At 49.0% G+C, this 13,458-nt stretch overlaps 3 protein-coding genes across 3 annotated transcripts; all 3 read left to right on the top strand.

The window, feature by feature from the left end:
- Positions 1–109: 109 nt before the first annotated feature.
- On the top strand, positions 110–3,930 carry GGS22DRAFT_161553 (PXA domain-containing protein). The gene has a single exon (XM_047961102.1). It carries the CDS (start codon positions 326–328, stop codon positions 3,557–3,559), a length of 3,234 nt encoding a protein of 1,077 aa, XP_047819500.1. The 5' UTR covers positions 110–325; the 3' UTR covers positions 3,560–3,930.
- GGS22DRAFT_161554 (Hydantoinase B/oxoprolinase-domain-containing protein) lies at positions 3,929–8,996 on the top strand. The gene is made up of 4 exons (XM_047961103.1): positions 3,929–4,060; positions 4,114–6,299; positions 6,378–6,781; positions 6,840–8,996. The coding sequence occupies exons 2-4, from the start codon at positions 4,488–4,490 to the stop codon at positions 8,632–8,634; spliced, it is 4,011 nt and encodes a 1,336-aa protein (XP_047819501.1). The 5' UTR covers positions 3,929–4,060; positions 4,114–4,487; the 3' UTR covers positions 8,635–8,996.
- A 1,600-nt stretch (positions 8,997–10,596) lies between these two features.
- On the top strand, positions 10,597–13,328 carry GGS22DRAFT_161556 (Metallo-dependent hydrolase). The gene is made up of 2 exons (XM_047961104.1): positions 10,597–11,107; positions 11,172–13,328. Exons 1-2 carry the CDS (start codon positions 10,972–10,974, stop codon positions 12,746–12,748), a joined length of 1,713 nt encoding a protein of 570 aa, XP_047819502.1. The 5' UTR covers positions 10,597–10,971; the 3' UTR covers positions 12,749–13,328.
- Positions 13,329–13,458: the final 130 nt, after the last annotated feature.

The following is a 13,458-nucleotide window of genomic DNA, read 5'->3' on the forward strand; positions in this document are numbered from 1 at the left end:
ATAAACTAGGTAGATTAGACCCGCTAGGCCCCTGGTCCAATATGAACTTGTTTCCAAAATTATCGACCACGAATGTCCTCGAATTTGAAATCCAAGATATTATCATCCAGCCATCGTATACCTACTTCCTACCTCCTATCCTGTTACCCTCCTATGCTGTAATACGGACTACTAGGCCACCTCATTCTAGATTGATCACCTACTATGTCTATGTATACGTCTCCCTTTAATTGATCTTCCTCAACTTTAAACCATTTCACGTAAATGCGATGCGCCCACTACTGCCACTAAATAGCCCTTAATAATTCCCACCGACCGAGTCCAGATGAATACCGTTGACGATGCGCAACTCGGCGCATCTCCTATTATCGTGTCACAAGATGAAACGAAACGAGACTCGAACGAAGCGACAATTAGATCTAATGGCAACCTCCAAAGCCGTCCGACGAATCCGAAGAAGCGAGACGCCGATACATCGTCGTCGTCCTTACCGTCTTTACCGTCATCAACTACTCAACAAGATATCGTTACCAAAATATTACAATTTTTGTCCACAGCAACCCCTGGAACCATCGCTGCAATTGCAGTTGGACTTGCTGCTATAACATACTTTATCCTCGGACAGATTGGTCTATTATTAATTGGAGCTGTCGCTGGCATAATACTATTCGCGACATGGGAATCTCAGCATCCTGAAGTGTCGAGAGCGATCCGGGGTGAAAAGGGCTACGACTTTTTGGAACGCATCTTGGAATCTACACACACGAAATCCGTTACCAAGGCCGAACAGAATGGCGAGCAAGACGAGCAAACCCTAGCCGGGCCTTTCGATGACTTTCAACCTGAGACACGACAGGCACTAAATGCTCTTGTCGACGCAGTCATTCGTGATTATGTGGACTGGTGGTACGGTCCGATCATACCATCAGACAAGTCCTTTCCTCTCTCTTGTAGAAAGGTATTTGTCAAGTTCGTACTATCCATCTCTAACCAATTGAGCCGCAAGCGACCCGCCGATGCATTCGTCGACTTTCTCACACACTCGTGTTCTATCATCATCGTTTTCTTATCCGAAATGGCATCTGCTTACTCGGAACTCCCTTCCGATACGAATTTGACTGCGGCGGATGCTATATATAACTACCTTGCCTCAAATACCGAGGCCCCGTTATCCAACCTGCTCAATCAGAGACAACAAGCAGGAAAATTCAAGATTGTCGCTGAGGATTTACTCGGCTTCCTAGATAGGTCCGCTTATGATTGTGATCCTGCTAGAGTCTTCTTAAGAGAGATACTTGCCACCATCGTCCTTGAGGGTACTCTGCAAACTTGTTCTAAAGCAGAATGGATAAATGCTTGGATAGTGTATCTTCTCGAGTCCGGGGAGACAGACCTGTCGCAAGCTATCGACGATGCAATCCAGGATCAGAAGGCCTTTGGCGATGTTGACGGTAATGTTGGGAACATCGGTCTCTCCAGGGGCAACCGTAACTCCTACGAAATGGATCGGGCTCGTCGCAAAGAGTCTACACATAAGAAGCAGTTGTCTAAGGCTGACGAAGAAATGGAAAGGGCCATGGAAGAGATGAAGAGGCTCAACGAAATGATCGCCGAAGCTGATAAAGTTAAGGGAGCATCGAATAGGAACTCCCTAGAAAACAATGTCCAAGAGCCTGACTCAAAGAACAACGAGAAGCCGAATAGACCTTCCTTAGAAAAACCTAAGGATCCGGAGTCGGATTTCGGAGTTGGATTTAAAGAGTCAACATTAGGCAAAGCTGGTGATAAGGAGGAATTGCTCAGGTCTCCTATCTCTCCTAGGTCAACCATAGATAACCCAGGTTATAGTTCATCGCCAGCCAACGGAGAAAGGGGACAGCCTCATCGTCGTTTTACAAGTTTTGATCAAATAGTTCCACCAGCGAGAGAAGACCCCGAAGACAGCGAATCACGTAACCCTCCGCCCTTGACACTCCATAATGCCACAGTTACCATTCATGACGATGCAGGCAATGACAAGGGCCGACTTCGATCCAAGCCTTCCTGGGAATATCTACTTCAGATCGAGCCTGCAACTTCGCATTACCCAGGCTGGATGGTAATGAAAACATATCTCCAATTCGAGGGCCTCCACGAAAGCCTAAGAAGAATTGCAACGATCTCGGGCTCTACGGCATTTCTTGAAGCTTTCACTACCTTCCCGAGTTGGAAAGTCCACACAAGGACATCATTGCGCGGTGAGATAGAAAGATATATGCGGACGGCTTGTGCTGAGAAGGTGCTGGCCGAGTCTGAAGCCTTTAAGCGTTTCCTTGACAAAGGCCAAGAAACGCGAATGGGTAATAGAGGGTTTTCCTTCGAATCAGTGGGGAAGGGCATGCTTGATGTTATTCAGAACGCACCCAAGGGTGCTTTGGATAGCGGAAAGGTTTTCGCTGGCGGAGTTACCGGCGTTTTCGGTAACATTGGTCTTGGGCCGAGGAAGTCAACCAATTCCTCCTTGAACGAGCATCAGATCAAGGACGCTATCAAAACGCAAAGCCCTACCAGCACTCGTCCGCTGTCCATGTCATCTCTCCCGAGGATGGATAGTACCTCATCGGTGAATGGGTCGGGGAAATCTAGAGACAGTATGGATAGCCAGAGATCGTCTGTGATTTCGGTTCAGCCTGGGAAAATAGCCCCTATGGAACGACGCCCCAGTATCCAAGTAGACGTAGAGCAAGACAGTCTTCACCCAGCAAGGGCCGATCGATGGGAACGTAGTTCGATTAGTGCAACTAGTAGTAGAGTACATAGTCGCGCCTCGAGCGCTGCTGCGCTACGCTCTCCTCTGCGATCTCCGTCCGAGCTGAGCTTTACGAACATCAAGTTACCACCTCCGCCGGATGAGATTACAGATGACTACGGTTCACCTTCAAGCACGCGCCTGAGCGTTGACGGAAATTCAAGGTTTATGTCTGCTGCATACAACACCCCACCGACTCGATCGTCCGGCTCAGTTCAGCCAGAAAAACCAACACCGAGTAGCATACATGCCAAACGCCTTAGTAAGCAATATGCGCCACTATCGGAGCAGGAGACTCGTGTAGCCGTCGAGCTTCTTTTCGCCGTGATCAACGAACTTTACACCCTATCGTCAGCCTGGAACATTCGGAGGACACTTTTGACGGCGGCAAAGTCCTTCCTTCTACGACCGGGCAACCCGGCACTCATGTCTATCCAATCCCTAGTTCAAGAGTCTGTTCTTGAGGCAAACACGTCGGATACCGGCATCGCTACGCATTTGCGTAAACTGCGGGAAAATTCTCTGCCTACAGAAGAAGAGCTCAAAGGTTGGCCAAAGGAGATGACAATTGAAGAAAAGGAGGAGTTGAGGGTTAAGGCGAGGAGGCTATTTATACAAAGCGGAGTCCCAACTGCGCTGATGGGGATCATGGGGCAGTCGGCTACAAGTGAAGCACTTGGCCGCATCTTCGACTGCCTCCAGATCGAAGAGGTCTCCAGAGGCCTCTTCTTCGGGATTATGTTGCAAGCAGTGCGAGTTGTCACACACTAGGATTGATTCTTATGGGCGTTATACAACGAAGCAGGCGTATAGTAAGAGGGGAATAGGGGTATCAGAAACGGATGATGGGATGTTTACACGATTAAGAGTATTCTCCCTTACCGCGACGATTGATGCATCTCAAGATGTATGAATATCATACGACAGGTTGTACGAGCATAATACGAGTTGCGAGGACAGGAACAAGAACAGGAACAGGAATATAATATTTCCAAGGAGGCTTTGGGAATCGACGGGTTGCCAACTACCAACCAAGTTAACAAAATACCTAACTACCAACTAATCATGAGGAAATGATATTATTAATTAATCTACCGACAAAAGAACATATCCCGAACGGGCTTTGACGAACTTGTTTTGTTGTGGTTTTTATGTAATTATTATTACCTACAGCAAGGGACCTGTCAGAACCGGAGTGAATTTCTCATCCATCAGCGGATAGACGCCATCCATAGATGCCACCCGTCAGACTTGTTGCCCTATTGTCAGCAAGTACAGAACCATAAATCCACTGCGGGGTAAGCAGTTAGGCTAACCTTAGAAAGATGTACCGATCTGTACGCCTTTGTGTGTGGGGTTAGGTGAGTCATTCCGATTTCTCCAGAATTAATTTTCGTATCAATGCCTATCAATTCCATCAATCCCGGCCGCGACACCGGCGCGCGTAGCTTCAATTCACCAGATTAGACTCGGAGCTCCGTACATGTATGGATGCATCTTTACCTTCAAAGTTAGTACTTATTATGATAGCATCAAGCCTTGTTAACTTTAAAAATGCACCCCTATAACATTTGAACCCTAACGCCACATATATCATATACATGTAAATAGTGTTGATCTCTCAGATCAGTGTATTATTCATCATTCATCATTTATCTTCTGTCACATAATTCTCTTTCTTCAGTCTACCTTTGATAAGATGGGTTCCACAGATCATAAGGACCGCGGAGTCCGTATCGCGATCGATCGTGGCGGCACCTTTACGGACTGCGTTGGCACATTGAACGGCAAGAATGTTGTAATCAAGCTCCTGTCTGAGGATCCGGCCAATTATGATGATGCACCGCTGGAAGGCATCCGGCGCATCATGAGCCATTTTGAAGAACGAGAAATCCCTCGCGGAGAAGCTCTAGACACTTCCAAAATAGACAGCATACGTATGGGAACTACGGTGGCAACTAACGCCTTACTTGAACGTAAGGGCGAGAAGATGGCGCTGGTCGTGACCAAGGGCTTTCGAGACTGTCTCGTAATAGGCAATCAGAGCCGTCCTAAGATATTCGACCTCGCTATTAAGAAACCGGACGTTCTATATGAAGACGTTGTCGAGGTAGACGAGAGAGTCACGCTTGAGGATTACGCTGAGGATCCAGAGCGAAGTTTAACCAAAGCCGACGTAAAGGCTGGAACAGCGGACGTGGCAAAAGCAAGTCTCGTGATGGGTCTTTCAGGAGAGACGGTGCGCATCTTGCAACGACCGGAAGAAAAGAGGATCAGGGACCAGTTGAAGAGCATATTCGATAAAGGTATCAGAAGTATAGCTGTCTGTCTAATGCATGGTTACACATTTCCAGATCATGAAGCATTGGTGGGCAGGATTGCGAGGGAAATCGGCTTCGACCATATCTCACTCAGTCACGAACTCATGCCAATGATTAAACTGGTCTCGCGGGCAACAAGTGTTTGCGCCGATGCATACCTGACACCAGCAATAAAAAAGTATATCGCGGGTTTTCAAAAAGGATTTGCCGGTGGTCTGGGAACAAGGAATGTGCTCCAACAAGAGGGCGGTAAAGGCGCAAGATGCGAGTTCATGCAGAGCGATGGTGGATTGGTGGATGTCGAGAAATTCACCGGATTGAAGGCCATCCTGTCTGGTCCTGCAGGTGGTGTGGTGGGCTATGCTATCACGAGCTACGATGAAGAGACTAGAATTCCGGTCATTGGGTTTGACATGGGTGGCACCAGCACTGACGTTTCTAGATACGGAGAGGGTCGATACGAGCACGTTTTCGAAACGACAACAGCAGGCGTTACGATACAATCCCCCCAACTGGATATCAACACCGTCGCTGCTGGAGGTGGGAGTCGACTCTTTTTCAAGAATGGTCTTTTTGTCGTCGGTCCTGAATCAGTAGGAGCCCATCCCGGCCCTGCCTGTTACCGAAAAGGTGGCCCCGCTGCGGTGACGGATGCGAATTTATTCCTGGGCCGTCTACTGCCGGAATTCTTCCCAAAAATCTTCGGAAAGAATGAGGATGAGGGTTTGGACTTTGAGGCGAGCAAGAAAGTCATTCAAGAGCTGACCGATCAGGTCAATAAAGAAACTGGAAAGAATATGACCTTGGATGAAGTAGCCTACGGTTTCTTGACGATCGCAAATGAGGCCATGACGAGGCCGATCCGATCGATCACCGAAGCAAAGGGACACGATTCCTCAAAACATCGATTGGCGACATTTGGTGGTGCTGGCGGTCAACACGCTGTCGCTATTGCAGAGGCTCTGGGCATCAAACAAATCCTGGTACATAGATATTCTTCAGTTTTATCGGCATACGGCATGGCCTTGGCAGATGTCGTGGACGAGAGACAGGAACCGGACTCGGCAGTGTGGAAAGAAAATAGTGATGTGATCGAAGGACTAAAAGCCAAGATGGAAAGGCTTAAAGAAAAGTCACGCTCGACGCTACTGGATCAAGGTTTTGAGGACAGTGAGATTGTTTTCGAGGAGTACCTAAATATGAGATATCGCGGAACAGAGTCAGCTCTCATGATCATCAAGCCTAACGAGGAAGAGGTAAAGGCATCTTACAATAGTCAGGACTGGGCATTCGACAAGGCTTTCGTCAACAACCACCGCTACGAATTCGGATTCACCCTCGATGATAGAGATATAATTGTGGATGATGTACGAGTTCGCGGTATAGGCAGAAGCTTCAGGTACCAAGATAAAACCGTGGATCAACAGTTGAAGGAAGTCAAGCGGCAAACCGTCAGTGACGACAAAACACACGGCAAATCCCAAGTCTATTTCGAGGGCGGTCGGTTGGAAACACCCATCTATAAGCTCGAAGATTTATCAATCGGCAATGTGATTAACGGGCCTGCCATGCTAGCAGACGGCACACAGACTATCGTGGTAACTCCAAAGGCAAAGGCGCTGATTCTCGAGACTCACGTTATTATTGACCTAGAGAAGGATAGCAAGGATGAGTGAGTTTCTTACCATCGACATCCAATTTACTGAAGGAGACCAAGCTAATGTTACCAGCTCACATAAAAAGGAGTCATCTGAACGAGAAGCAGACCCCATCATGTTGAGTATTTTTGGCCACCGTTTCATGGCCATCGCGGAACAGATGGGTAGGGCGCTTCAAAAGACGAGCGTAAGCACGAATGTCAAGGAACGCCTTGATTTCTCGTGTGCTATATTCGATTCTACTGGTGGGCTCGTGGCGAACGCTCCCCATTTACCAGTCCATCTAGGGTCTATGTCGACCTGTGTTAAGACGCAAGCAAAGATTTGGGAAGGCAAGCTGAAAAAGGGAGACGTGATTATGTCGAACCATCCCTCATTCGGTGGCACCCATCTACCAGATATCACCCTCATCATGCCCGCCTTTAACGAGAAGGGAGATAAAATATTGTTCTACGCAGCGTCTCGTGCCCACCATGCAGATATCGGTGGAATAACGGCGGGCAGCATGCCACCGCATTCGAGAGAACTATTCCAGGAAGGCGCATCGATCGAGAGTGAAAAGGTTGTCAGCGAAGGAAAGTTCAACGAGGAGAGAATCACAGAGCTTCTCTACACTGAGCCGGCACAATATCCCGGTTGCAGTGGCACTCGATGCCTAGCCGACAACCTCAACGATCTCCGGGCCCAGGTCTCTGCAAACCAGAAGGGTATCTCCCTCATCGAGGGCCTGATACAAGAGTACGGTGAAGAAACAGTGCAGTTCTATATGGTGAACATCCAAAAGAACGCCGAGCTCTGTGTCCGACAGCTACTGAAGCAGGTTTATAAGGGATTTGAGGGGAGAGACTTAACTGCGATAGATTACATGGACGACGGATCCCCGATTCAATTACGCGTCACTATCGACCCAGAGAAAGGCGAGGCGGACTTCAACTTTGAAGGTACTGGTCCCCAGGTCTATGCCAATATCAACGCACCAGAAGCCATCACATTCAGCGCCATAATATATTGTTTACGCTGCCTCATCTCAGAAGACATCCCTCTAAACCAGGGCTGCCTAAAACCCATCACTGTCAGGATTCCTCCCAAGTCACTCCTATCTCCCTCGACGGGAGCCGCAGTGGTTGGCGGCAACGTGCTGACCAGCCAACGGGTTACGGATGTCATCTTCAAGGCCTTCCAGGCGTGCGCGGCCAGCCAGGGAGACTGTAACAATTTGACGTTCGGTTTCGGTGGTAACGTTTCGGGACAGAAGGAGGTAAAGGGTTTCGGCTACTACGAGACTATCGCGGGTGGCAGCGGCGCGGGGCCTGACTGGGAGGGAACGAGTGGTGTTCACACGCATATGACCAATACGCGCATTACGGACTCCGAGATATTCGAGCGTCGGTATCCCGTGATACTGCGCCAGTTCTCTATCCGCAAGGGCTCGGGCGGCAACGGCCAGCACCGCGGAGGCGACGGTGTGGTTCGTGACATCGAGTTCCGCATCCCGATGCAAGTATCGATCCTCAGCGAGCGCCGGGTATACCACCCGTACGGCCTTGCGGGCGGCGAGGACGCCAAATGCGGACTTAACATATGGGTCCGCCGTGTGCAGAAGACGAACCCGGAGAAGGATATAGCGGCGCAGGGCGAGCACCTACCACAACAGAGCGACGCCGATTATGAAGAGCGTTACATCAACTTGGGCGCTAAGAATAGCTCTCCTATGAAGCCCGGCGACCGCATTATCATCAACACCCCCGGCGGAGGGGGCTGGGGTAAGGTCGGAGACGAGAAGGTCGAAAGAGAACGGAAGGACCACACCGAGGCCTGGAGAAAGGGGAGCCACGCCGCTCGTGAGGATGTCGCGTTGCAGATCTAGCGCCACTTGGGAACTAATAAAAAAGGGGGGGCTGGAAGTGGAAAATTTCTTTACTCCGCACATGTTTAGGGGGGAGTGCGTGTATCATAATGCTTTCGAAGCGACGTGTTAAGCCACCCGAGCTTCTGAATCCCAGAAGTATGTCCATTCGCATACTACCAACTGCTACCGTAACATGAAATTACTTACCTACCTAAGTCATACAAACACTCGTATAACCAAAAGGGGATTGTATAGTATTCTAACTGAAACGCTATCATTCATCCCCATCGGCACAGCTATTCAAATTAGGAAGGTTTGGCTAGAAGACGGAAGCGTTTAATGATTCTTGATGACAAACGGCCTATCAGACGACCTCGTTGCCTCTCGCGGAATTGATCAACCCAACCCAACGACCCGGACCCGTTCACGTTGATATGGAGGAACGAGACGCGTGGCAAACGGCGGCCCCGACGATGGTTGGTGGTGAGGAGATCTGTTAATCAGTGAGAATTCGGGAAATTGGGGGGTTGGGGGCTGATTGGAATAACAATAGACGCTTAGATTAAGATGATGCAGGTGGTGTACGCCACGATCAGCCCCCAATTCCAGCTAGTTGGTAATAAATTCGCTCGCAGCTCTATAGCACATGGATAGTTATGCCCAGTAGCTGCTCTAGAGTTACTTCGCATACTCGTCGCATGGAGTGTCCGAGGTATGTGACCATCTACACATGGATCTTGCTCTCCCCTTTAGGTAGGTAAGTCTCTTCGAGCTTTTTCCTAACCGAGGCTCTTCTCGAAAGAGATACCGGAGAATTTATCAGCTCGATCTTTTACGTGGCGTCCAATATGTGTGTCCGGACATTGCAGGCTCGCTTGAGTCCGACGCAGAACCCAGATCTACCACCTAGACCATTAGAGCAAGTTCTCGCGAGTGGTCACCCTAGCTCTTAGGACAATAAGCCACACCTATAGCTAGCCAATTAGCTAATATTGCGGCTCAAATATCGCGTAGAGGAGGGTATAGTCGACCTCACCGGGATGTTCGGTGGGTCTTCTAACTATCTCGCGTCGAAGCTGAGACAGTGCGAGCCTCATCGCGTCTGATGGCACAGTTACAAGCGAGAGACTTGAGGTCAGTTAGCAGGGAATTGTGAAGAGTAAATATGTTATCCCCGGCCATGGGTAAGCAGACACATGTAAAAACCATATCGGATAGCTTTGTAAGAGTATGCCCCTGCTTCTGGATTGATGTGATTATATGCCGATGAATATACCTAAGCGGAAGATGTCATCTGAGTCAATAGCAATAGATTGATAAGCTACTAGTGTATATTCGTCAGGAGTGAGACTTGGGAATAGCCCCTAACCGATGTCTGTCCTAGATGTTGTCTTTGTTTGACCAGAAAAATTGAAGACATATGTAGGTATGCCTCCTTAAACGAAAAAGCGTCGAGGTACAAATGAATGATTTCCTCAAAGGTAATTCTCATTTCATACCTACTGGGTAGTAGGTGGGTAGGTACAAATCCAAGTTCATCCATGAAGAGTCATTTCGAGATTGTGTCTTCAGAAAACGGCTTATTCCGATGAATAGATACCGCGAGTTTAGGGGTACTATGAACAATTAAGTACGTCGGAGATAGCAAGTACCCCACTGGCACATATATAAGAGCAATGAGATTGCTGTAAGTCATCCGGGACGGATCCCGATCCTTTGAATGTCATAGATCCCGGACCGGGTTTGACCCCGTCGATCTCCGGCGGCAATGGAACTGCCGGGATCAATACGGTAGGCAAGGATGAAAGTCCGTCTCGGTACTTGGTGATTAAACAGTCATCCTACAGCTGTTTTTGGTACAATGCGGTGGCATATAAGCATTTGATTGGATCAAAACAATACGAATGAATACCAGGAGCTGAAAGGAAGATGATGAAAGAAGCTTAAATCTTGGTCGAATGCCGAAAGTCGAATGAGTCAGTGAGTTCCAAAGTTTGTACCCAGTAGCACAGAAAGGCCCGCTAAAACCCGTTAGTGGGGATTGCGGGAATCGCGGGGCAAAGATAGCGCCTGACGGTGAATCCATACGGAGCTGGAACTTGCCAACTTTAGAATAATCACTACTTGCGCAATTGCCAACTCCCACTAGTTTGTCACTTATCTTTTGGGTAATCTTCATCGAGGGGCAGGTATATAAACCTACTATAAACCGACTATAACCCTAGAACCCTTCCTACTCTTACCTGCAATTTCCGCCAATCTTCTTGTTGCCTGCCTAACATTAGTACCTGCCCCATCCCTATCCCTATCATCTACATACAGCAGTAGCAAGGTATACATACGATCCCTGGAAAAATGGACTTTGGATCTTACACCGATGAAGAATGGGCGGAGGTTTCCCAAGATATCCCTAAGGAGACCGACCCTTTTATGCAAAAATACATACAAGGTCGGGAGGCTCTTATAGTGCAAGAGGATAAGAAACGCAGCGGTTTGTATAAACCTAACCAACCCCCTTTTTTCTCACCCACTAACATAGATGACGCAAACATTAGACGCATCATTCAAACAGAGCCTCTCCCCTATTGCCAAACGCGCCTGTGATATCGTAGCGCGCATCCGTGATGAGGAGAAGAGAACGGTATGGACACCGCAGCTCGAGGACTCGCTTGCTCAGGAGGCTGAAATGACCGTTCATCCGGGCATGATGTTTTCTCTATCAAAAGAGAGGATGGAGAGTACTAAGTTATGGAGTATCGTTCGGAAAATGCCCAAAGGCGCGCTTCTACATGCTCACATGGATGCTATGGTCGACTTTGAGTATTTGTTGGATGTCCTTTTCGAAACGCCGGGGATGCATCTGTCCGCTGACCAGCCTCTTACAACGGCTGGGGCGAGGGAAGAAGCGAAGTTGAATTTCCGCTTCTTTAAAGAACCGCGCACGGATGGTAGTTTATGGAGTCAAGATTATAAGGAAGGAACCCATATTCTCTTGACACAGGCTGCCGATGCATTTCCCGAAGGCGGTAAAGCCGGCTTCCTAAAGTGGCTATACGGACGTTGCACCATATCTCGGACGGATGCTGTCTCCCAGCATCACGGTGTCGATCACATATGGCAGAAGTTCTACAAGTGTTTCCGGGTCGTCAACTCTATGATACACTACGAACCTATCTTCCGCAAATTCTTGCAACGACTCATTAGTCTGTTAAAGGCCGATGGTATCAATTGGTGCGAAATAAGGTTCTCGTGGGCGCTGGACTACTACGTACAGGACAGCGAAACCGTTGAGCATGACTACAGTGCCATGATGACCGTCATAGACGAGGAAGTTGCTCGGTTCCAGGCAACCGAGGAAGGGGAAGGATTTTGGGGAGTACGCATTATCTGGTCTGCACTACGATTCCTCCCTACGCGAGATATTGTGCAAAACATGGAACAGTGCATTATGACCAAAATCACGCATCCGCATTTGATTGCTGGTTATGATCTAGTAGGTCAGGAAGATGGCGGGCGGCCTTTGCGTGACCTACTCCCGGAACTTTTTTGGTTCCGCAAGCAATGCGCTGAAGAGGCTGTTAATATCCCTTTCTTCTTTCACGCCGGGGAGTGTCTCGGGTCCGGCAGCGATACGGACCACAACTTATACGACGCCGTGCTCCTGGGTACGAGGCGTATTGGCCACGGATTTAGCCTATACAAGCACCCGCTACTGATCGATCTCGTCAAAGAGAAAAAGATTTTAGTGGAGAGTTGCCCTATCTCTAATGAGGTGCTCCGTCTCTGTGGCTCCGTCATGAGCCATCCTTTGCCCGCTCTCTTAGCATGCGGTGTGGCGTGTTCCCTGAACAACGACGACCCTGCCATGCTCGGTCAGGACACTGCAGGGTCGACGCACGATTTCTGGCAGGCCTTGCAGGGCTGGGAAAACCTGGGGTTGGCGGGGCTAGGTAGCCTCGCCGAGAATAGCATCCGCTGGTCGACATTCGAGGACCAGACAGCCGAAGAATGGAGTAGAGACATCAGGGAAGCAAGCACCGGAAGTGGGATCAAGGCGCAGAGACTCAAGGAATGGGAAATTGAGTGGGAGAAGTTTTGTTTGTGGATCGTTGACGAATTCGGTGACGACTAAAGGGAAGAAAAAGAAAGAGGAAAAGGAAAAAATAGAAGGAAGGGAGGTGTAAGCGTGAGGGGTCCTGTAGGTTGCCTGAAAATAATGGCGGAGGGGCGCACCACCCTACGCCGCCTTCTTGACGGGTCGAAGCCCACATCCCCGTGATAATCTGCGAAGGGTCATTCAACCGGCTACCCCGCGGTTCAACCCGGAGGAATTTTTAAGGGGGGAGGAAACGACGTAGAAAAAATTTTCTTCTTTCAATTTAGGAAATTGAGGCTCTGCGATAAACGTAAACACTGGATAGAATGGGGTTCGAGATCAAGCGGCCATGCTGCCATGGTACGGCACCACGACCCGCGACTCAAGGGTGTTACAGCGGCTTATCTGCATCTCTCGGTGGGCGCTAACGCACATCAGCATAGGGCAGGATATGTGCCCCATGTTGTATTCGAAAGACGCAAAATGGCCTATGGGGGCGTTTGGGGGGAAAGGGAATTTTAATTTATTTAGGGCTTATCCTAGGCAATAACGGGAAGACCGGACGAGAATCGATAGAGCTAAGGCTGCAGGGACGAAAATCATGACCGATTCTTGACATGCGGCCTCGTCCTAGGTGCCATCCCGCAAGGCAAATGCTATATGTGCAGGTTTATATATACCAAGGTGAGACTGCATATATGATCAGGTAGTCTGACGTTGCTCAAGGCAGCATCCGATCGCAACTT

The sequence above is a fragment of the Annulohypoxylon maeteangense genome (assembly GCF_022496945.1).
Source record: "Annulohypoxylon maeteangense strain CBS 123835 unplaced genomic scaffold GGS22scaffold_7, whole genome shotgun sequence".
In the NCBI taxonomy this organism is placed as follows: domain Eukaryota; kingdom Fungi; phylum Ascomycota; class Sordariomycetes; order Xylariales; family Hypoxylaceae; genus Annulohypoxylon; species Annulohypoxylon maeteangense.